Genomic DNA, 25,000 nt, shown 5'->3' with positions numbered 1-25,000 from the left:
CTGGCAGGACTCCTAGCATAGGCCTGCAGTGGGTTTTCTTTTGGTCTAGGGGTGATTGGGCTATACAAAGGGAAAAGTGCATCTCGGATTCCCTGTGCCAGAATGGAATGGAATGGGTCATGGATGAGAAGAAATCAGAGCTGTTGCAGTCCCTTTTTTCTGCAAAGGAAGAGAGAAAGGGAGGGAGAGAGGGAGAGAGAGTCCATTCTTGGCCATCTTCCAAATACATCATCTTCACTCAAACATTGTTGGTGACACATTGATGTGGATGATATCCAAATGTCCTGGAGGCACTAGGAACCCATATTCTAGCCTTTCAAAGACTCTTCCCGAATAGAATGCCCCTCTCTTTGTGATGTCAGCCTGATGAGGTACTTCAAATCTCTGCCAAGTTTACATTCCTCTCTGCTTGCCAGCCATGATAACATTCAAGCTGGCCCATTCTGCTAGCCTGCCAGCACTTGGCGTCCAGATTAACAAGTGCCCAAATAAACAATCTGAACTGCTGTTGGGAAGCTCCCACCCACTCAATCAGCCTCCACCTGAGCTGCCAAAGAATCTAAGGAAGCCAGGCAACCTTACTGAAGATGGGATGTTCCAGCAGATGTCACCAGGCCTTACGCTTGGCAGAAATTCCTTGTTGCCGTAGATACATTACAGCTAGAAATAGCATGGAGAAATCTACGATATTCTGTCTTTATATATGGTGTGCCAGAGGAAATATAGGACAAGAGCAAAATGCCCACTGCTATATCTCCAACAGATGAAAAGCTTCCTCTGTTGAATTTCTGCCCATTAGTCTGTCATTTGAAAGACAAGTACCTTAGGCATTCAAAAAACCCTTTGCATGAAATGTTGATTGTTCTGTTTCATGATATCTCACTCCTCCAACTAGTCCAAAGAGTGGTTCAGGCCTTACCCTCCAACACATGTCTCACAACACTTGTGTGAAGTAGGTTAGGCTAAGAGAATGTAGTTGGCATAAAATCATCCAGGGAGTTTCATAGTTGAGCAGGGTGACATCCAGTGGCATCCACAGATAGCAGTTCATGAAATTAATGTCTCTACTTGCTATGCCTAGGAGTCCCGAAGAGGGAGAGGACAAGTTAAAAATAGTCCTGGTATGGGAAAACCAATGGACAGGGAAGGTCCCCACCACCACCACTATTACATAAACAATTATTTCAGCAAAAAGTAAACAGCTGAAGTCCTGTTATTCTCCCTTTCCTCACTTTGGGGCTTTAAAATCAAAGCAAGAGCTTCCCCCACCCTTTTCTGCCAGTTCTATAGCATGGGAGCAATTGTATTATTTTTCTGGCATCCAGAATGTACTGTGACAAAGGAATGTAACCAGAAGGAACAATAGCTCTGCCTGTCTTCTACTGTTCTTGGCTTCTGGCTGGAACGAGCAGGCATTCTTTAAGAGGCAGCTGGAACAGTCTTCCCCAACCTGGTGCTCCCAGGAATGGCAGAATACAACTCTTGTAATTTCGTCCTTTGGTAACTTACCAGAGAGGAAGAAATTAGTTAATCAGCTATCCCTTTTTATTATTGTATTGTATTGTATTGTATTGTATTGTATTGTATTGTATTGTATTGTATTGTATTGTATTGTATTGTATTGTATTGTATTGTATTGTATTGTATTGTACTGTATTGTATTGTACTGTATTGTATCGATTGATTGATTGATTGATTATGTGCCATCAAGTCGTTTTAGACTCCTAGCGACCACATAGATAGATTTTCTCCATGATGATCTATCCCTAACCTGTTCTTTCAGGTCTACCAACAGTGCATTCATTGCCACTGTGACTAAGTATAAATTAAATACATACATACATACATACTAACCATGTCCAACCCAGCTTAACATTTCGTAAGATCCAGCAAGCCCAGCCTAGTGCTGCTGCCTGGGGTATCTTGTCTCATTCATTCATCAGAAGCAGTATCATTTAAGGTTTTCCTTCTGGAATTAAGTCCATCTCAGTGCTGATACTGTGCATTGATCCCCATTTCTGTGCTTAGTGCTTTAAATGACATTAGAGGTCAGCTTGTAGCAGCGTTCCAGGGACATTCAGTATCCAGTGGGTTAAAGCTATGCACTCCTTTTTATTATTTTAATTTTAATGTGCTGATGGGGAAATATGACAGATCATTCCAAACAACTTCAAAGGGAGATACAGGGAGGCCAACATGGAAACTATTCCTAAGGGCCCAACAAATAAAGCCAGACTAATTATCATCAACCCTCCCTCCAGAAACATTAAAGTGGAAGATCAACATCTATGCCAAAATTCTAGATTTTGGTTGGCCTAAAGCCTGTTGACATCAGACCACATGGCATACCTAATCTCTCATCACCCATATAATTTATCAGACAGCCCAAGAGGATTTGGGGCTAAATTTGGAAATGGGTGTTTTAAAACAAGGAAACACAAATTGCTGTATTTTCTGAAGTCCGGTACATCCAGAGGGCCTTGAGTTAAAGTAGCTTTAGAAGCTTCTGTGTTGGCCTGTCATGGCCAGTGCTGATTTAAGACTATTTAACATTTCCAGTATTGCTATATATCAAGCTATTTTCATACTCCTCTTCAGAAAAACACTAGATGAACCAAAAGAACGAAAGAAAAAACCTTAGTATAATGCCAGTATCTTCAGCAGTCAGGAGAAAGATCTGATCTAGTGGTGCCCTCTTGATGGGATGCTTCCCAGATATATTTATATGGAACCAGGAGTCTGTTAAAAGTGAATCAAGATCAGAGGCTGGCATAACTGGGCACCTGTTGTCGTTTATGCCCCAGCTATATCACATCTAATTTAGCCTCCAGACTTATCCTTAGAGTGCCCAGAGCATTCCTGGGAATGAGCCAGCTCAGCTAAGCAGGACAATTAAAATGAAAACCCTGCAATATCCGGGAGCAGACAAAGTTTCCTCTGGGCTTGATGAGGCCAACCTTTTGACCAATCATATGATTCAGACAGATATTTAAGGACTGAACCTAAAAGCCAGGAACAGGACTGAGGAATACGGAACAATAGCCAGAATGGGCTGCCTACATTCTGACACATCATGACACAGGGATCACTTGCCACTTGTCACTCACTTGTCACTGGTGTGGTGTTGAACTTACCTTTGATTCCCAGCAGGAATATTTTCCATTGCTTGTTCCGGCTCTCGAGCAGATGTGAGCAGATTCTTTAATGGCACCATATGAGCGATAACAAGTTCATAAACTAATGTGGTGGACTTGAGAGACTGCTGTAGTGGAATCTTGAGGTTGACAATATTTATATAGGCATGTATATATGTATTTACTTACTTAAGTCTATAGTCCATCGCATTGTAACATTCTGGGCAGCCACACCCTTGTTGATTCTCAAGAATGTGGATATGGTTTTCCCCATGAGACCATCACTTTCATTCTTATTTGGTCTTCTGATGTGGGAGAAGGTGACTTTATAGACTGGAACAGCAGAAGGAACTAGTGCAATTATTCCTACAATTTGATTGGTTGGCTTTGTGATAAAGCAAGATTGGGCAACTATTTTCAGTCTGAAATTGCATGTCAGTATTGAGCAGTGTCCTGGGGAGGAACTTAAGCAAATAGATGCCACTAGCAGAAGGGAATGAAATAGAAATAGTTTAAATAAATAGTTAAAAATATTTTGTAAGCCACCTAGAGTCTTGTTGAAGTTGGATGGACTTAACAAGTCTAATCAATCAATCAATCTTTAGAAAATAAGACATAGCATGAGAATGCATTGCACTTAAGGAAGGGAAAACATTGTAGGCTCCTTTGGAAGGAAGAGTGATATACCCATATAAGTAGTGGTAGTAGTAAAGCAAGTTGTCAGTGAATGTCCATCATGTGTCATTGCTAAAGTCTACAAATTGCTAACTCTGATAAACCAAAGTGACTTGTCTTACAAATGCTCTGATGTGAGCTGGGACTCTTCTGGATTTGAGATAAGTGATCCCAGGATATTTCTGATCCCAAGATCACTTATAAAAACTGCCTTGTGTACTTAATACATCTTCATACATCTTTGCATCCAAGATGCAGTTTTTGTTTTTTGTTTTAATATGGCTGATATCAGCTAAAGGAACTCAGAAAATCTCTCTTGAATCTGAGCTTTGCTGTAGGGGAACATCACCTACTGATTCCATATTGAATTGCTTCCCAATGCAGATATGAACTCCTGGAGATTTTAGGGGCATAATAGAGAAAGAAGTGGTTATGTTCCCTCTCTCTGGTTGGTTTGATTATTTTTGTTTGATTTAACTTGCATTTTTAACAGGCAAAGACTTTGTGTTTCATTTGGTTGTAAGCCAAGAGGGGATAATAGTTTTGAAGCTAGTGGAGATATATTGAGAATGTGTGTGTGTGTGTTTGTGTGTGTGTCTTGAAGTGGCATGGAACTTTAATTTTGTTTTTCCTAAAAACTAAAATAAGCATGTTAAGCCTATCAGAGGATTAACACAGCTTAGATACAGTCTCTTTTTTTAAAAAAAAAATTAAAAATATCTTGCCAAATTTCAGAAATCAGCTACTGAATTTCAGTGGAATGAGTTAGACATTGGGAGCTGCAAAGTAACTGGACCTCTGTGGCCCTTGCCTTGCCTTGGACAGGGAAAAAACAAAACAAAACAGTCAACTTGTATTGTCTTTGCCACCCCATTAAATGGCCTTGGAATGGATAAGTTTGAAATGAAACTAAATAAAGGCCAGGTCATAAATTAGATCTGAATCTGCAGAAGTCTGACGGCCCAGGCTGCCTTTCATCCCTGGTGGACAGCAGCCTGAATCTAGCACTTAGCAGCTACAATGTTTATATTTTTACTATTTACTTCAATTGTATGAAAACAATAGCCAATACAGACAGGAGGTTGTGGTTGGCCAAAATGACCTCATTACTCCAATTGTATAGGCAAGTGATAGCTTACATGCCCGCGTAACTAAAAATATCCAGTTCCTGGCTAGACAGACTTTAAACTCTGGGCAATCAAATTTTGGAACTCTCCTACCCTAGATATTTCAGGAGTACTCAACTCACTCAGTTGCCATGTTGTGTAAGCACAGCAGGGGACATGAGCTGGTCCTTTTTCAGGGTAACTCTACATTACTACCCTAAGTGGAATTTCTGAGATGAATTTCAGAGAACATCTGAATGCTTCTACAAGCTTCCTCCTGTTCTTTTCCACAACCAACTTTTTTACATAGCAGACCAGGTGTCTTCAAAAGGCTGTTTTAGGGACATGAATTGTAGTTCAAGCAAATATTTGCAAAGCAATAGCCAGTGGCTAGCATTACACAATAGTCACTGGAATGTTGAAATGGACTTCAAGAAGAGACAAGTCTGTAGAAAGCCATTTCAGTACCTGATGCTTGCTCATTCTGAAAAATCATGAAAAGTCATTCCTTCTTTCATCCTTCATTTCCTGCACTGACTGGGTTCAAGCCCTTGTGCTAAGCCAGCATGTGATTGTTGATTTTTGGCTTGGCATGTTATACGAATTCAACTCTTGTCTGAATCTAGACTATTGTGTCTGAACAAACCATTGCTTAGTCCAATGTGTGAAGGAGGCCACTCAGAGATGGCTCAGTCTTCACAGAGACCCTACAGAATTCTCCACTTTATCTGAAGGCCTTCCCAAATATTGACAAGACTTCTTTAGTTTGAATGCAAACTAGTGTTGTGCTGGAAATGTGATCTGCCTATCCCCTTGCCTCCACAACATTCCCAACAAGGTCAATGGAAAAGAAATGCGTCTTGAATATTATTTCAGGAGACCATGCCTTTGATTTCAAGTCATCTCTCCAGCAGTTTGTATTATCGAAGCTTCCCACGCTTCAGTAATATCTCAAGAGAAGACCTTTTGAAGGAACTCTTCCCATGGGGTTGTTCTAGGTCAGGCCATGAGGGCAGCCAGGGAAGGTGCAGAGTGATGGAGAAATGTGGAACAGAAAAACAGCCACCCAAAATAGTTAAATCATCATCATTGACTCATGAAAAAAAAAATACCAAAAGAAATTCTAAAGAATTCAAAACTTGATAAAGATTTGGCTGATATGGTCCTGCAATAAAACTACAGGATGATCTGCTTGCCCCAATTTTGTTTTATCCCCCTTTCTTCTTAAAAAAATCATAACCTGTTACCTATTCTCAAAGTAATTTCAACCACAGCAACATTGGCTGAAGTAACAAATAGAAGCCTGGAACATCTGAATGCTTCTACAAGCTTCCTCCTGTTCCATTCCACAACCAACTTTTTTACGTAGCAAACCTGGTATCTTCAAAAGGCTGTTTTAGGAGACATCAACTGTAGTTCAAGCAAATATTCACAAAGCATTCAGTGGATAGAAGTAAAACGCACAGATGCATGACATATACACCCAGACCCTAAGCTTGTGTTTTAAATTTGGAAGCAAATACAGGCAAAAGTAGCTTACTTTGGAGGCAACAAACAACTAGCTAAAAGATGATTCCCAGCAGCCCCAGCCAATATGGTCAGTGATGAGGGTTTCTGGGAGCTGTAGTTCAACATCTGGAAGACTGCAAGCTTCTCCCTGTTCTAGTCTTTGACCTGCTAATGGGTGTTGGAGAAAGCCATTTCAGTAGCTGATGCTTGATCATTCTGAAAAATCATGAAAAGTCATTCCTTCTTTCATTTCCTGCACTGACTGGGTTCAAGCCCTTGTGCTAAGCCAGCATGTGATTGCTTAGTTTTGGCTTGGCATGTTGTACAAACCCAACCATAGTTTGAATCTAGGAAATTGTGTTTGAACAAACCATTGCTTAGTCTGATGTGCGAAGCAGGCTACCTGGAGACAGAGACACAGAGACCCTACAGAATGCTCATATCTTGCTGTTTACATTATCTTCCTTATAGGAACCAAGGCACTGGCAATCCTTTGTGGATTTCACCCACTGTAGGCATTGTTAATGGAAGTAGATATCAGAAACCAAAATCATATAATTGCAGTAGGGGAAAATCTACAGGGCTATTATTGGTGGTCTTGAGTCTTTGGCATAAATATAAGATAAGTGAAAGAGGTTGCATAATCAATTAATAAATGCCCATAGATGTAGTTGTGAAAGGGTGAAGGAAGCTTTGCAGAACAGTCAGAACAGAAAGGGAAATAATAAGGCTGTCTTCACATGGTACACTTGCTGGTGGGTAATCTTCTAATGGTTTAAGGAATTAACCCAAATTTCTGGATTTGGCTGATGCCTTCAACCATAAGCTAACAACATGGACTGGGTTTGCAAGACATGCTGGGCTGCAATATGGTGGTTAGTACAATTTTGCACCCAGCTAGGTGGCAGTCCTGATGACTTTGACTGTCTCCTCAGAATGGTACCACGTGTGTGCAGCAAACAAATCCTGATACGTTCAAAGGATGCATCTTTTGAAGCTGTATGAGATATGAAAGTTGGATAAATGTATTAGATTATTTCTTCCTACCCATGAAGGAATTGTTGTTTATTCGTTTAGTCACTTCCGACTCTTCGTGGCTTCATGGACCAGCCCACGCCAGAGCTTCCTGTCAGTCATCAACACCCCCAGCTCCCCCAGGGATGAGTCTGTCACCTCTAGAATATCATCCATCCACCTTGCCCTTGGTCGGCCCCTCTTCCTTTTGCCTTCCACTCTCCCTAGCATCAGCATCTTCTCCAGGGTGTCCTGTCTTCTCATTATGTGGCCAAAGTATTTCAGTTTTGCCTTTAATACCATTCCCTCAAGTGAGCAGTCTGGCTTTATTTCCTGGAGGATGGACTGGTTTGATCTTCTGGCAGTCCAAGGCACTCTCAGAAGTTTCCTCCAACACCACAGTTCCAAAGCATCGATCTTCCTTCTCTCAGCCTTCCTTATGGTCCAGCTCTCGCAGCCATATGTTACTATGGGGAACATCATTGCTTTAACTATGTGGACCTTTGTTTTCAGTGTGATGTCTCTGCTCTTAACTATTTTATCGAGATTTGTCATTGCTCTTCTCCCAAGGATTAAGCATCTTCTGATTTCCTGACTGCAGTCAGCATCTGCAGTAATCTTCGCACCTAGAAATACAAAGTCTTTCACTGCTTCTACATTTTCTCCCTCTATTTGCCAGTTATCAATCAAGCTGATTGCCATAATCTTGGTTTTTTTGAGGTTTAGCTGCAAGCCAGCTTTTGCACTTTCTTCTTTCACCTTCATCATAAGGCTCCTCAGTTCCTCTTCGCTTTCAGCCATCAAAGTGGTATCATCTGCATATCTGAGGTTGTTAATGTTTCTTCCAGCGATTTGAACTCCAGCCTTGGATTCCTCAAACCCAGCATGTCACATGATGTGTTCTGCGTACAAGTTGAATAGGTAGGGTGAGAGTATACAGCCCTGCCATAGTCCTTTCCCAGTCTTAAACCAGTCTGTTGTTCCGTGGTCTGTTCTTGCTGTTGCTACTTGGTCATTATACAGATTCTTCAGGAGGCAGAGAAGATGACTTGGTATCCCCATACCGCTAAGAACTTGCCACAATTTGTTATGGTCCACACAGTCAAAGGCTTTAGAATAGTCAATAAAACAGAAATAGATGTTTTTCTGAAACTCCCTGGCTTTTTCCATTATCCAGCGGATATTGGCAATTTGGTCTCTAGTTCCTCTGCCTTTTCTAAACCCAGATTGTACATCGGGCAATTCTCGCTCCATGAATTGCTGAAGTCTACCTTGCAGGATCTTGAGCATTACCTTACTGGCATGTGAAATGAGTGCCACTGTTCGATAGTTTGAACATTCTTTAGTGTTTCCCTTTTTTGGTATGGGGATATAAGTTGATTTTTTCCAATCTGATGGCCATTCTTGTGTTTTCCAAATTTGCTGGCATATAGCATGCATTACCTTGACAGCATCATCTTGCAAGATTTTGAACAGTTCAGCTGGGATGCCGTCGTCTCCTACTGCCTTGTTATTAGCAATGCTTCTCAAGGCCCATTCAACCTCACTCTTCAGGATGTCTGGCTCTAGCTCACTGACCACACCGTCAAAGCTATCCCTGATATTGTTATCCTTCCTATACAGGTCTTCCGTATATTCTTGCCACCTTTTCTTGATCTCTTCTTCTTCTGTTAGGTCCTTGCCATCTTTGTTTTTGATCATACCCATTTTGGCCTGGAATTTACCTCTGATGTTTCTAATTTTCTGGAAGAGGTCTCTTGTCCTTCCTATTCTATTGTCTTCTTCCACTTCCGCGCATTGCTTGTTTAAAAATAATTCCTTATCTCTTCTGGCTAACCTCTGGAATTTTGCATTTAATTGGGCATATCTCCCCCTATCACTGTTGCCTTTTGCTTTCCTTCTTTCTTGGGCTACTTCTAGTGTCTCGGCAGACAGCCATTTTGCCTTCTTGGTTTTCTCTTTCTTTGGGATGTATTTTGTTGCTGCCTCTTGAACAATGTTGCAGACTTCTGTCCATAGTTCTTCTGGGACCCTATCTACTAAGTCCAGTCCCTTAAATCGATTCTTCACCTCCACTGCATATTCCTTAGGAATATTAGTGAGCTCATATCTAGCTGATCTCTGGGTCTTCCCTAATCTCTTTATTCTGATCCTAAATTGTGCAAGAAGAAGTTCGTGATCTGAACTACAGTCAGCTCCAGGTCTTGTTTTTACCAACTGTATAGATGTCCGCCACCTTTGGCTGCAATCTGGTTTCGGTGTTGTCCATCTGGGGAAGTCCATGTATAAAGCCGTCTCTTAGGTTGCTGGAAGAGAGTGTTTGTTATGCACATTGAGTTGTCTTGGCAAAATTCTATCAGCCTATGTCCTGCTTCGTTTTGTTCACCCTGGCCATGCTTACCTGTAATTCCAGGTGTCATTTGACTGCCCACCTTAGCATCCAGTCTCCCGTGATGAAAATAACATCTCTTTTAGGTGTGTTGTCCAGTAGGTGCTGCAGATCCTCATAGAACTGCTCTACTTCAGCTTCTTCAGCATCTGTGGTTGGGGCGTATATTTGGATCACTGTGATGTTCGATGGCTTGCCCTGAATTCGAATTGAGATCATTCTATGGATTGTATCCAAGCACTGCTTTAGCCACTTTACTATTAATTATGAAGGCTACTCCATTTCTTCTGTGGTCCTCTTGTCCACAGTAGTAGATCTGGTGGCCATTTGATGTGAAGTGGCCCATTCCAGTCCATTTCAGTTCACTGACGCCCAAAATGTCTATCTTTAATCTTGACATCTCACCAATAACCACATTTGCCCTGACTCATAGATCTTACATTCCAGGTTCCAATGGTGTGTTGATCCTTAGAACATCGGATTCGCCATTCACCACCATCACCGTCGGCTGCTAGCCGTCCTTTCGGCTTTGAGCTAGTTGCATCATCACATCTGGGGCTAGTTGAACTCATCCTCTGTTCCTCCCCAGTAGCATTTTGACCATCTTCCGACCTGGGGGTCTCATCTTCCGATGGTATACCGACATATCTCTGGTTGTACTGATCCATTTAGTTTTCACGGCAAGAATACTGGGGTGGGTTGCCATTACCTTCCCCAGGGATCGCATTTAGTCTGACCTCTCTGTCACGACCTTCCCATCTTGGGTGGCCCTTCATGGTTTAGCTCATGGCATCATTGAGGTGCTCAAGCTCCAGCACCACGACAAGGTAACGATCCTTTGCTGAAGCATGAAGGAATAACCATATGAAAATAGCTTGCAGTCTAAGAACATTCCATTGGTCACTTCTAAACCCCAGGTTGGTATTTCCAATCTACAAATACCTATTCTTCCCATAACAATTCTCACAGCATCTGACTAATGACATTACTCTTTATGATTAGGATGCCATAGTAACACCTTATAGTAAATCTTAACGCCCCATCAAAAGAAGCCTTTCTTGCAACATGGTCTACCATAGATACATGCAGTGTTCAAGAATTTTAATGGCTTGTTCTTTCACATGTAGCAACAGGGCAAAGGACTTCTCTTCTCTTGATATGAAAGGGAAAGGTTTTCTCCATTTACCAAATGTAATAATTATAATGTATTTCTCCCATTTTCCTTTCTAAAGAGAACACTGAAAATAGTTCATTTGCATGTAGGAAGGAATGAGTACAATTTAAGGAAAACAGTTCTTTTAATTCAGTCAATTGAGGGGAATGTTTGAGTGCATGGGATTATTTTGCACTGCAAACATTAAAAAAAAAGCTGTTCACTTCAGCATCAGAAAAAATAAAATTAGCCAAATCAGAATCATTTTCTCAACTTTTTGAATACTCTGGTTTTGAAAAGGATTGGAAAACTTTGTTTTGTCACTCTCTGTGATGTAATATCAGAAAATTTACCAGCATTGCATTACCTGCGTTTCCTATTTTATAGCAAGTAATTGTCTAGAAAAAGCTGTTTAATCCAAGTCCAATTTAGAGATAAAGTATTGTAAAGACAGAGTGCAAGGGTAATTATCTAGCTACTGAATCAAATAAATCAATATGCCAAAATTATCTGAAGTATTCAATATTTTTGTTTGTGTTTTATGGCATTTGGGGTTGGTTGTAATAAACTGAAGGTTTTGAATCTGCATCACAGTCTATTCTGACAAAATGTTTGACAACAGATTTGGAACAGAACTTGCTGGTGGAAACAATATTGAATGAGATGAGGTGATGGTTTGGACTGATATAAAGTTAAAGCAAGTGCTACAAGAAACTCTAAGGGAGAGGAAGCATGTGCACATCTGCATACACACACACGCGCGCACACACACACAGAGTTATGCACTGCATTTGTCCTGTGGACTATGGGCTGCCCATCCCTAAGTAAGAGCTATCTTTCCCCCATGATATCTTCCAGACACACTGACCTGTAGACATAGCCTTCCATTGCATTGCATCGCATTGCATTGCATTCCATGCAGTTTTAGCTGAAAATTGTGCAAGCTAAATGCAACGCACCTGGAAGACCATCCATTGAAGAAAGCTGCTCTAGAGATAAGACACCATGCAGGAAAAAGCTCAGTGGAGGCAGTGAAATTAAAAAGGTCTGTTTTGGAAGAGGTAGGCCAGAGGAAATATGCAGGACAGGAATGTGAGTCCATTGTCTTGTTTTTATTTTGTGCTGCCCTGGTGTCACGTGTGTATTAACAAACAGAGCAATCAAAGAAGTAAGAAATTGTGCTTGGCAGAATCCCATCTAAAGCAAACAAGTCCAATTCACAGGGTGCAGCTCATCATCTCTGGCACAGGCTTCCTTCCTTCCTGAGAGTAAGAAGTGCCACAGATACTTGTATATTACTATGAATTCTATAGATCTTTTTCTTTATGCATCCTGCCTTTCTTTCTTCTTTCCCTCCCTCCCTCCCTCCCTTCCTTCCTTCTTTCCCCTAGCCCTGTCTCCCCTACATTCCACAATCCCATTCCCTAACCCTTCCTTCCTTCCTTCCTTCCTTCCTTCCTTCCTTCCTTCCTTCCTTCCTTCCTTCCTTCCTTCCTTCCTTCCTTCCTTCCTCCCCCCCATGGAAGTCCAGTGGAGAGCTATGCAAGCACCCCACTAAGCAGTATTTATTCTGAATAAATATACTGCAAATGGAGTAAATAAATGCAATTACTCCTTGGCTGTTCCTAGAAACACTTCCTCCCTGAATCCAAGGGGAAAGCCATTTCAGCAGCCCACCCTGTTCCCATTTGGTTTATACAATACAACGGAATGGCTTCTGCTTTGATAATGGAAGAAATTTCAGGTTCTGCATCTTGAACTAGGAACAAATAGGTTCCCCTTTCAAGTCAAAATATTTGCTAAATTCTATAGATCTGGATGGAAGTGCTTCAACTGTTTGAGGGTATGCTATCACCAATCCCTGTTTTGAGGGATACACAAGTTTTCAGATTTCAGGAAACTAAAGGAGAAAGACAGCAAATGCAGGGGGCATCATTATGATGACATCAACAGAAGTAGGGAGATGATTAAACACCTATTTTCCCACAATTGTCCAAAGAAATGTTGGGAAGAAGAGCCATGGGATTGCTGGTTCCAAATGGCCTTGCAGAGGTCTATCACCTGCTTGAATCATATGATTGCATCTAGTTATGTGTTTGGTTAAATTAGTATCTGTTTGCTGCACAAGCACCATTATGGATTTTCCAAAAAAAAATGTCCTTATTTCATTTCCCCTTCTTTTCCTTTGATGATGCTTAAGCAAGGCTTCTTTCTTTTGTCAGCTGACTCTGTTCACAGACAGTATGGGAAAATATGTACAGTATTCCCAGTTTATTCATATTTATAAACAGAGACATTTCAGAGTCTTTGAATATCACCAAGGCTGCCATTCTGTGTTTCCTGCTTTACTTGCAAATAACTTCCATTGAACTCAGTCTTATTTCCATGCAGAGGATCACAAAATCAAAGCAGGCTTTTGGGGGGGCGGGGGTTATGTCTTTACTTCCACAGCACTGCTAAGTATGGAATTCAGAGGCTTTAGAATTATCCTGGACAGGAACAGAACATGTTGTCCCCATACAAATAGAAATACACATATATACAAAAATAATTTCTCAAGAGGAAAATGCTCCATCATGGGAAAATCAGATACAATAAATGGATCATGTTTACATGATGTTCAGAGCTTGGAAGGTATTCTTGTATGGGCTGTTTGCAAAAGGTTAACTATTAGTAATATATTATAATAGAAATATGCTACTATTGTGCAGAAATCTGTCTTCTAATTTCCCAGAGCTGTATTTTTTTTCCTCCTGTGAAAGACACTTCTGTTTCTCCACCTCATTCTCATCATGGTTTTGAATGCCTTCAGGTAGTTTCTTACACCTTATTTTATTGTAAGATTTCAGAATGTGTTACCTATGTCTCCCCTCTCCTTGGTTGTTCCTAATGTTTGATCTGGGAAAGAAAGAAGGGAGGGAGGGAGGGGAAGGTACATCAAAACAAAATTTTGAAAAAGTTGAGACTACTTCCTGCTTTTAATTTTTTTGGAATAATGACATTGGATATCCCTTGGAGGCAAAAATATTTTTAAAAAGATATAAAAGAAGTTGAGAGTTGTTACAGCAAACTAGCCTTCTTTAACAACAGTCATCCCAGAACAGATGAAGAATGGATAAATAGACAGATGGATAGATATTTGCCATCTCCTGTTTATCTATTCAAAATGTCTTAAGCAGCAATAGCTCTGGTGAAACATTGCTATCATAACATAGAGGCATTCCAAATAATTAGCACATCAGAGGGGGAAAAAATCTGCCAAAAAGTTTATTAGGCTGCATACTTCTGACTGCAGAGGTTCAACTTGTAAAACCCATTGAGCTTAAGCAAAAGATCCTTAGTCAGCCTCCAGCTTCAAAGAGAAATGCTATCAGTCTCCCAAGGCAGTGACCAATGTCTGTAGCCAAAATCCCATCAAGGAAGAATGAACCGAATCTAGCCCCTGCTTAAGTATTATCCTTAATAGACTAAATAAGTAGTGAGCCTCAATCAATAATAACACTTGAAAGCTTCATTATTAACTCATTCTCTTGCCAGCAGTTAAGCAAGCCTGTCACTTATTCTGCTGATAATGGTTTTCTCTGATTTAAACCCATACCTTCATCCATAAACTCTTACATTTCCAGTGACACCAGCTCATTGTTATAGTTGTTCTACTGTGGGACAAGAACAAAAAAACAGTATGCTATTCATTTCTCAGGTGCCCCAGAGGAGACTTTGTAGAAGTGATGCATAATTCTGCAATGAGAAAGGTTCAGAAAGCTTCAAATGAATGGCTTGATTTAAAAAATGTTTGACCCGCTAAGCTTGTCCACTGAAATAAACAATGGACAGAAAATATATTTATTACAGTCAGAATAAACAAGTTTTGTGTGTCGGTGTGCCTACTAAACAAAACAGTGAAAACAAAGCAAAGCAATAAGGGGTGTGTGTATCTGGAGTGTTGAACTGTTCTAATAAGCAATAAGATAATTTCAGAGATATAAAATAAGTTACATTTCTCCCATTGGCAGGATGTCCTCTATGAAGTCTACTTTGGGGGTTTAATTAAAGAGTAAGATGCCAGAGAAGCTACTAACCATGGAGAGATGACCGTACAAAGAAAGTGGGGACATTTTCACACATCCCATGACTTCAATGAGAATTGGTGGAAAAACATGTCAGTGTTTGTTGCATTGCATTGCATTGGTTATAAGCTTTGTATTTAGCACCCCCTAACTGGGGAGACACAAAACCTCCTAGTTTTAATTATGGCAGAGGGAGAATGCCAACAGAAGTAATTTCAAAGTCTTTGTTTGACAAACAAGCAACTTCCTCCTATGTATGTAGACATGCATTTTATTTATTTATTTATTTAGTCATTCATTCGTTCATATATTTATTACAAATAATTTTTCAAGTCTTCAGCTGGGTTGAGCTGCTGCTGTCACAAAAACATCGGAGCCTCCTGATGCTCTGGCATTCTCCAAGAACATAACATTTGTTCTGTAAAGATGCCCTAAAGAGCCTGGAATGCTTATCCTGCAACAGAGTGAATCCCTCAGAATAAACGTCTGCCCTTTATTTTCATGTCCTTATTTGATTATTCCTTTTCCATCCTGTCTTGTCCAGGAGCACTCACAGACTTGTAAAAATGAGTTGAGTCAAGTTATTTGTAGACGTTCTTTCCAACTAATCTTGATGTTTCCTGCCATGACCCCCATTATGCATGAGACAAAAGGGAAGAAACATCAACCCTGGGTACACCATCAAAACATCTTAATCTGCAAGAAGCAGGACATTGTCCCAGGTTCTTTGTGCAAATCAAGACTGGGGACAAAAGAAGCTGAGCAACTGCCTGAACTCCCTGTCAGAACTGGTCCATAGACAGCAGGCTGAGAGCACACTAGACATTAATTTGAAGATGTCACTGCCTCCCCCCAACCACCCCTCCAGAACAGATTTCCTAAACCTGGTACCCTCCAGTTTTGAGGGGACCACAGCACCCAGAATTCCTTGCTGGGAGACAGCTTTGGGCACAGGCATTCCTGACACATCAAGGAGCATGCCAGGTTGAGCACCAGCTTGAAAGTGTGGACCCAGCATACAGATGGGGACTTGGTCCTCATAATCCCAATTGAGATCATCTTCCTTGTGCCTCACCAAAAAAGTGATAGGTTATTTTAAAGGATATGAAAGAATCTGTGTTGGGACAGGTGTGTGTGCATCTATGGGTGGGAAGAAAAGGTTGTGTCCTCTTCTTCTCCTCAGCCAGATGTTGACAGTTGACTCACATTGGATCCCCTACACTTACCGTGAGGTTTATGGCAGATGCAGCTGCTAAAAACCAAAGAGGTCTTTTCTCCTGATGTGCTCTAGAGACTAGGGACTAACCTGCATTCACTTGCTGCATTAGGACGTGACCGTAAGCTTGATTCTGTTACTTTGGGACTGAACAGAGAAATGGGTTTCTCTTCCCTAAGAGAAAAGACGCGATGGAGCAAAGCTATCACGAGGGTGTTTTCACCTTCTCCTGCGATGCTGGACCCAGTGATTCTCCCTATCGCTCGGATTTGGGAGAAAAACAGAGCTGGCCAGCTCAACCAGGTCAGTTAAACCTGTAGTGGCTCAATTTGTATAACATTTGCACTCAGCGTGGAGTGCAACTCAGGATTAGTTCGTGTGGTGCGTTTATGCTTCGAGGCGTTGTACAAACTCCGCCGATGGCATAATCCATTAACCAGGTGAAGCATGTGGGGCGACCAAAGAGAGCCAGAGAGAGGAATTGCCCTGTCTTCGCTTTGTCACGAACAGCTGACCGCGGTGGAATCTCGCCCAGCTTCGGTGGAATCTGAAGCATACGATTTTATCGGGGGGCGGGGGGGGGACAGAAAAAGGCAATTGACCTGGTGAGAGCAGAGCAGAAGTGATTGGCGGGGGGGGGGGGGGACTGAGCCGAAAGTGAGACCCAACCGGCGAGGCTCTTCCCGCTGACGCGGCAACTTGAGCGGGGAAGCCCCTCGGCTTGAAGCGGGACGTTCTGCGAGGATGACCTGTTTACACCCCAGCCCTTCATACAGTCGCGTTTACCAGAATTATGAAGGGCAAGGGTAGATGGCTCTAGCGCGCCCCCCCTCCAGTCAATGCCACGCTCCCAACCCTGAGCCTCCGAAATGTGCTTGTCTACCACTCCAACCTGCCCCCGGGGGAGCGGAGGAGAGGCCGCAAGGGAGGCCAGACTACACGGCAACCCCTTCCAACTTCATCCCCCAGCCCGCCTGGCCCTTGATGGCGCTGTCATCGAAGGCTGGCCTAACGACACGTGAAGACAGGGGACGCCGCCGCAGAGAGGCATAGGTGTAAAACGGATTTTCAGGGCTCGGGAAGATGATCTCGCTGAGCGGGGACCTCGACTGCAAGAAGGCTGCGTGAATGCTGCCTCTCCTCCGCCTCTCCCGCCCCCCCCCCCCCATCTTGGAAAGATGGCAGGGAGCTAAGGACCCGAGGACGGCCCCGGGGTTGGAAGAAGGAGACGACCACCGCCGGTGTCACTGCTTTGGACGGCACGTGTGTTCAGGTGGGCTGGGAGGCTCAAGCGAGGCGTCGCTGAATCCTGCGATTGGACCTTCGAGCTTTAATTGTTCGAAAAAGTGAAGTTCAACCTTTAATGAGGGAGAGGGGTGGGGGGAGAAAGAAGAGTTCTGCAGGCGGGGAGGGTCGGGACGCGGATGGGAAAATGTTCGCAGAGGATCAAAGAGGCTTTGCTTTAAGCAACTCAAAACCTCCGCAAGATTGCAGAGCGAGCCGCTTTCCTGCTGCGGTGGGGGAGGACAGAGGCACGGTAGACCGAGAGACCAACGCCCGCGTCCCGCCTCTGGGCCCTGCGCCTTTAAGAACTCCTCCTCTGAGCAGTGCCCACCGAGGGGAGGGCGGCGCGGTCCCTCCCGAGGCGCCTTCAGTCTTCCCCGGAGCATGGGCTGGGCTGCGGAGCCTTAAGCGGTGTCCGGGTGTCCCGTGCGCCTGGAGAGCGCGCTCCCGCCGCGATTCCGGCGGAGGCGGCTTTTGTGGACTTACCCCAGGCGTCGAGAGGGAGGCAAGCCAGGTTCGTTCCCCTCCCAGCCTGCCCTCTCTGCCATGGCTCCCCCGTGGCCCCCCAACGGGACCTGGCTGGGGGCGGCGGAGGACGCGGGGTTGGGGGGGAATGGCACCAATTGTTCTGGGACGGCCGGCAGCCTCAGCCGGCAGGGGGCGCTCGGAGCTGCCCTCAGCCTGGCCGTGCTGGTGACGGTGGGGGGCAACTTGCTGGTGGTCGTGGCCATCGCTAAGACTCCGCGCTTGCAGACCATGACCAATGTCTTCATCACTTCTCTAGCCTGCGCTGATCTCATCATGGGGCTTTTGGTGGTGCCCCCAGGGGCCACCCTGGTACTCAGTGGCCACTGGTTGTATGGCACTACTGTCTGTGAGCTGTGGACCTCACTGGATGTGCTGTGTGTGACGGCCAGCATCGAGACCCTGTGTGTCATTGCGGTGGACCGATACTTGGCCATCACAGCCCCGCTGAAGTATGAGATGCTGATGACCAAGAGCCGAGCGCGTGGAGTAGTCTGCCTGGTATGGGCCGTGGCTGCCTTCATCTCCTTCTTGCCCATCATGAACCACTGGTGGCGGGATGGGGCTGATGAGGAAGCTCTGCGCTGTTACCAGGATCCTCAATGCTGTGACTTTGTCACCAATATGCCCTATGCCATCTTGTCCTCCATCATCTCTTTCTATGTGCCTCTGCTGGTCATGATTTTTGTCTATGCCCGGGTCTTTGCCATAGCTACCAGGCAGCTCCATGTCATTGAAAAGGACAAGGGGAGGTTCCTTCAGGATGCATCCAAAGGCTCCCGCCGTAGGAGGCCCTCCCGTCTCCTGCTTGCCATCAAAGAACACAAAGCCCTGAAGACTTTGGGCATCATCATTGGTGTCTTCACTCTCTGTTGGCTGCCCTTCTTTGTGGCCAACATCATCAAGGTCTTTGCAAGATCCCTTGTCCCTGACCCGCTGTTCCGGTTCTTCAACTGGCTGGGCTATGTCAACTCAGCTTTCAACCCCATCATCTACTGCCGCAGCCCTGACTTCAGGTGTGCCTTCAAAAAGCTGTTGTGTTGCCCATGGAGATCTGATCCCCAGCTTCATGCTATCTCCAAGGACCTGCAGAGATGTCTCTGTGCCTTCAGCTCCCGGGAGGGCAAGTCTATTGCTACAGTTTCCAGAAAGGAAGAAGAGGAAGAGGACTTGGGCACTGGTAGCACCAGCAGTGGCTCCAGTAACAGGACAGAGGAAACAAAGCATTTGTATCTGCCCAGCAATGGGCACAGTTGTGCACAGCGGCCCCTGGGGGAAACCCAGCTCCAAGGCACCCAGATCACTTTGTGCCCACAGCTGGAAGAGTAGGTGTTGGGAATGGCATGAGGGGTGGAAAGAAAGCTGACTAGGGGATGAATGGCAACTGGGGGACAGGGAGAGTTCAAAACTCTTTTCTGGAAGGGCCCCCATTTCTTGTCCTCTAATGTGCCACAAGGAAACTGGAAGGGCCCTGCCTTGAAGCTGGGTTGTGAAGATGCTTCATATCAGAATCCTGTACATATTTGCTTGGAAGCAAGTCTTGGCTATGTTCACCAAGGCTTGTGCTCTAGTAAGTGTGTTCAGAAGAAGATTGCAGCTACAGTGGGAGATTAATGACTGATGAATCATGTGGTAGCTATTCGTTGTTAATGTTAATAGAGATGGTTATAATTCAGGTGCAACACATGCACTTGCATTCTGGAGCCACAATCAAGTGGCAGGTGATAGGACATGCTAGGGCTATCAGAATGGGGCTGCAGAATTCCAGATGGCACCTAGTGGCTGGAAAGAGATACAGAAAGCCCAATTCTTTGCTGCTATGCAGTGCTGGGTTTTTTGGTTTTGTTTTGCTTTTTTAATTTTTGTATCTCGGTTATGACAACACTAGGAAATTCCTCCTTTTGACCACTAATAGCCAGTGCTGATGATGCTGGCTTAGATGGATAATCTAACCTGGTATGTAGTAGCTTTTGTTAGTGTTCCTCTGTTGCAACTGCAAACTCTGTTTTCTTTCCTTATCAGAAATGGACTGAAAGCTTTCCAATGCAGGAGCATATTCATTACTTTCTTCTTCTCTCCACCAAAATTCCTCCGAGTTAGGAAGCCCATCTCCAGAAACTGCAATCTCTCCTTGCTGGCTTCAGCAGAAAAAGGTCCCAGCAATTCCGAATCCAAATATTCTAGCCATAAAACAGAGGGCCACCACATCTCTCTTGCTTGAAGGATGCTTTTATCCTTTTTATCCATAGTGTAAGTGGACAAGAAGATGTGCTTGTCCTTTCATGTGCATTTTTGATTTAAGTGCCTGAGTGGGGCACAACCTGGTAAGCACCATATCCAATAGAAAATGAGTTAAGCTCCACTTTGGTGGTTTTACAAGGTGGAACATGCGGGCAGAAGGGTAATAGGGAGTTGGGGGATCAGCTGGAGTGGGTTGGGGAGGCAGATGGCAGCAGACATGAAGGCTGGCATAGCTCAGCCTTCCCTGAATTGCCACCCTCCAGACATACGTAAACTTGACTTCTTGTTGTTACCATGATACGGCCACTGGGCTGCATTGCCAGTGACCCTGTCCTTTAAAGATTATCCATGTGTTTAACAGACTGAATTCTGAAAGAAAACCTTATCAGAGAAGGAGGAGAAGGAATGTATTTTATCTGTATTTATTTTATTACCAGCAGCTATATGCCACCTACCAAGTGACAAATGTCAAGAGAAATGATAGGATTAAGTCCTAATACACAATTCATACCCTAGAGTCCCAACATCACTTTTTCCAGCTATCCAACAGTTTTGGAGGGTATCAGATTGGGGAAGGGTGGTTCCTGATCGAGTGTCCTACAGGAGATTTTGGGGCCTGCGTCTTTCTGGAAGGAAAAAAAGTTTGCCCATCTTTGCTTTAGGTATGGATAACTAGTTGCTCTGCTCCCCTGCCCCACTGTTGGGCAATGGAGAGGAGGGGACGTACCACAGCTGTCAGCCTTGACTGCGCCTCCATCTTCCTTATTGCCAAACCAGATTGGGAAGAAGAAAACCCGAGCCTCTCTGGCAACTTTTGTTCATGGCGAGTCTGTCTGCTACTACAGTGTTTCTCTGAGGCAGCTGCTGCTTGGCCCAGCCTAGTAACCAACAGGCTGCTTGCATTTTGCCTCTTTTCTGGATGGGCAAATGTTGGTCACCGAGTGGAAGACAAATGTGCTAACTGCTGGTGGTTTTTCTTTTGTGTGCAGCAAAAGAGGGTGGCTGAAGCTGCCTCGGACTGTCGCAGCCTGTTGTTCTCTTATTCAATGTTCTAGCCAGCTAGATGCCCTCTTCCAGGATGCTCCAATCCTTTCTAGCTCTCTCTTGAGTTTCTGACTTTTTGTCCGTAGCATTCAGTTAGCATCTCACTGCCATCGTTTATTACTTTCCTTGCTTGATTAATTTACGGCCAGAGACCAGAAACAACAGTCCACAAGAAGAAGCTGCTTACAGAAAGAGAGTACGGATGAGATTCTAGCAACTCTCTGTAAAAATAAAATTAATTAATTAAAAAAAAGACAAAAGACATGGAAGTCTGGCACCCTTAACCAGCATAGGAATAAAACCTGGAACCCTCTAACAGCAGTTGCAATTGAGCAAAACTTTGCTTACACGCCTGGAAATTTCAGTGGAGACGTCAGCAAGTGTAAGGTTAGAGCACCCAGGTGCAATTAACCATTAAATAATGTTAGTTTCAGACCAGGCTGCACAGTGAAGTAAAACATGATTTATTGATTCAGTTGCGGAGTTGGAATAAATGCAGAAACATCCTGTACAATGGATGTTTTGTATGAGCCTTATTATGGTCTTAAGCCAGCCTTTACACATAAAATACATAAAATAGATGTTGTTATACTTCTCCTTGGTCAGTGCTGGCACTGACATTAAACATTCTCAGCACAGATTGGGATTTTTCAGGGGATCTTCTCTGGTTTTAAGGGTACCCTCTAAAGATTTGCTGGGTTGTGGGTGGTTTTTTTTGTTGTTGCAAACTTTGGTGCCCTCCCCTGAAACCTATTTATGTGCAGTTGATCCTGTTTTGGCTACTTAAGGATCCATGTTGCTGAGGACTTTGGCAGGCAACACAGATTCTCTACTAACTCTGCAATGCATTGTCACCGCCTTCCTTAAGACTAGGTGCGTCCAAGAGATACAAAGATTCAGAGTTCTCTTGGGACTAAATTATAAATTTCATGCAGGTGACTTGTTATATATTTATATATAAATATATATTTATATAAATTTATGTATTTATGAGAGCCAGTTTGGTCTAGTGGTTAAGGTGCTGGGCTAGAAACCAGGAGTCTGTGAGGCATGAAAGCTGGCTGGGTGACCTTGGCCAGTCCCTCTCTCTCAGCCCAGCTCAGTGCAATGTAGACTAGCCTCCTCGTGGTGCACCCCGGGCAATGTGACTTGCCACGGCTAAATAGTCTACACATCTGGCTGCTGGACCTCACAAGGATTTCCCAGCAAAGGAAAAAAAAAGCAGCATGAACACTGAACTGCTATGCCATACGATTATATATATATATATATATGATTGATACCCTGTTTTTTCTCCAGAAGCTTAAGGTGTCTTACATGGGGATCTCCCTTCACTTCATCCACACAACACCAACTCTGTGAAGGAGGCTGGGTTCAGGGTGACTAGCCAAAAGTATCCAGTGAATTTCCATGGCTGAGGGTGGACTTAAATCCAGATCTCCCTGATGTTCTAACACCTAAACTGCTACATTTCACTGGCTCCTGACAAATATAAGAGCTCTTTGTGTATATTTGTGTATTTTATCTTGCTTTGCTATATCCCTCCTCACCTGTTGATTTTTCATGCCAAACTTCATCATCTGGGAGTTTCTAATCTCACTATTTTTTTTTTTTAATCTGTTCAACTGTGTCTGATTCTCAGAGACTCCTGGACAAATCCATGCAGTTTTCTTGGCGAGGTTTTTCAGAAGTGGTTTGCCATTGCCTCCTTCTTAGGGCTGAGAGAAAGGGACTGGCCCAGGGTCACCCAGCTGGCTTCGTGCCTATGGTGGGACTAGAACTCATGGTCTCCCGGTTTCTAGCCTGATGCCTGAACCACTACACCAAATTGGCTCTCTAATCTTACTATAGTTTAGTGCAATGTATGAATCTGGTCATTGTGACTTAGAATTGTGGGTAAATCAGCATGCTATTACTTATTTAATAATGTTTGCTGCAGTCCATTAAGCTTGGCTTCTTTAACCCAAAGAGATTTTAGTACTGACTGTGGAATTGTTCACATATTTGCCATATTATTTCAGTGTTACAATTTGTTTTAAATTATGTTATCTTTTTTCCTAATCTTTTGCTTTGTTGTTGCCCAGACTATCAAATAGCAGACATGATTTGAAGCCTCTTTATGGGAAAGTCAAATCTAAGCTGGAATGAACTTATCTACCTTCCTTTCACTGTAAAGAGCCTTCCTTTATTCAGTGCAAAAGTGCATGAAGTTCTCGAAGGATCCTCTCTAGATTCAGATTCACCTACAGTGTCTTTAGCAAATGTGCTATTCCATGTCCCCTAGGACCAGTACCCTATTATACCTAGTTTGGCCCTGAGACTGTATCACAGCATTAGGCCCTGTACCTGTGTGGTCTAGTTGGAAATAGCATCCCAAAGCCACTTAAGATGCATTATCTGGAAATGCCCAGCACTGAACAGGAGGTATGCAAAGCTTGTCCCTGCAACTCTGAGCTACAAGTGACACATATGTGACCATCATAACACACTTCATCAAGCATTTCCTCCTGGTGGAATAAAAGGCTGAAGTACTTGGAGATTTTGCAACAATCTGATAAACATGTCATCTCCACCCCCCACAAAGAAAAAGGTTGGGAGAAGGGGACTGGGATAGGGAGCTTAGACAGGGTCATGAAGTCAACCATGATCAGGTTCTGCCAAAATGAATTAGCAGCGGAGATACCCCAGATGCCTCTGTGAATGAATGGTACGAGTACTCAAACAACAACAACAGAGGCATAGAGGAAGGGAAACATAAGAAAAAAGGAGGAGTGCTGATAATGGAAAAAGGTAAATGGGGTGATGGTCAGGATAAATCTATTTGAAGGAAAGCGTATCTTGGCCCTACTTACAGCATAACTCTACCACTTTTCCTCAGGCACACAGGCAGACAATCCCCATAAACTGAAGGGTAAAGCTAGCAATTCTTAGTGTGTTTTAGAGCTCTCATGGAATCATTCAAGCAACTTGCTTTGTCAAGTTAGGTAAAAAAGCTAGTAACTTCATTCACAAAACGTGCCAAGATAAGTTGGTTTTCACCTTCATTGTTTTGTGTGTGGCTTAAGGTGTTGGGCAAACCCAATTTGCTTTATGGTTTGTTAAACCCCCAAGTGGAATAATTCAATAACCAGGTTAGGCATGAGGCATGAACACAGACACTGAGTTGGCTGGGAAGATGCAAAAGATCCAGTCCAAGTCCTTAGTTGTTGCAGAATCCTCCATACAGCATGATATTACAGAATCATTGGCAGATGGACTTCCATCCTTTGCTTCATTTCATCTGGTGACGGAGGGTCCACTACTTCCCAGGATGTCTCTTACCACCAGAAAATTTCCCATATCAGTCTTCAGCTAAAATTTATTTCCTTGCAATTGCTACCCATGGGTCCTGCTTCGAGAGGCAGATATAACAGATATGGCTCCACTGGACTTTGCACAAATGCCATTAGCACATTGAATTAAACCAGCCAATCTGGATCACATTTTAAAAAGGGATCCATTTCAAGTGGCCTGAATTATCTCCAAAGTCTTTTTTAATGTTGAGCTGGGGTCTAACACCAGATTAAACAGAATAATTGAAAAGAAGAATAATTTGAGTGTTTACTCTGCAGGCAAATCTGTTCTGATCAGGTTAAGAAAACAT

At 43.4% G+C, this 25,000-nt stretch overlaps 1 protein-coding gene across 1 annotated transcript; it reads left to right on the top strand.

The window, feature by feature from the left end:
* Positions 1–18,064: 18,064 nt before the first annotated feature.
* Positions 18,065–19,401, top strand: ADRB3 (adrenoceptor beta 3). The gene has a single exon (XM_063311126.1). It carries the CDS (start codon positions 18,094–18,096, stop codon positions 19,399–19,401), a length of 1,308 nt encoding a protein of 435 aa, XP_063167196.1. The 5' UTR covers positions 18,065–18,093.
* Positions 19,402–25,000: the final 5,599 nt, after the last annotated feature.

The sequence above is a fragment of the Candoia aspera genome, chromosome 9 (assembly GCF_035149785.1).
Source record: "Candoia aspera isolate rCanAsp1 chromosome 9, rCanAsp1.hap2, whole genome shotgun sequence".
NCBI lineage: Eukaryota > Metazoa > Chordata > Lepidosauria > Squamata > Boidae > Candoia > Candoia aspera.
The sequence above is the reverse complement of the archived record's forward strand: the minus strand, read 5'-3'. Positions and strand labels throughout refer to the sequence as shown.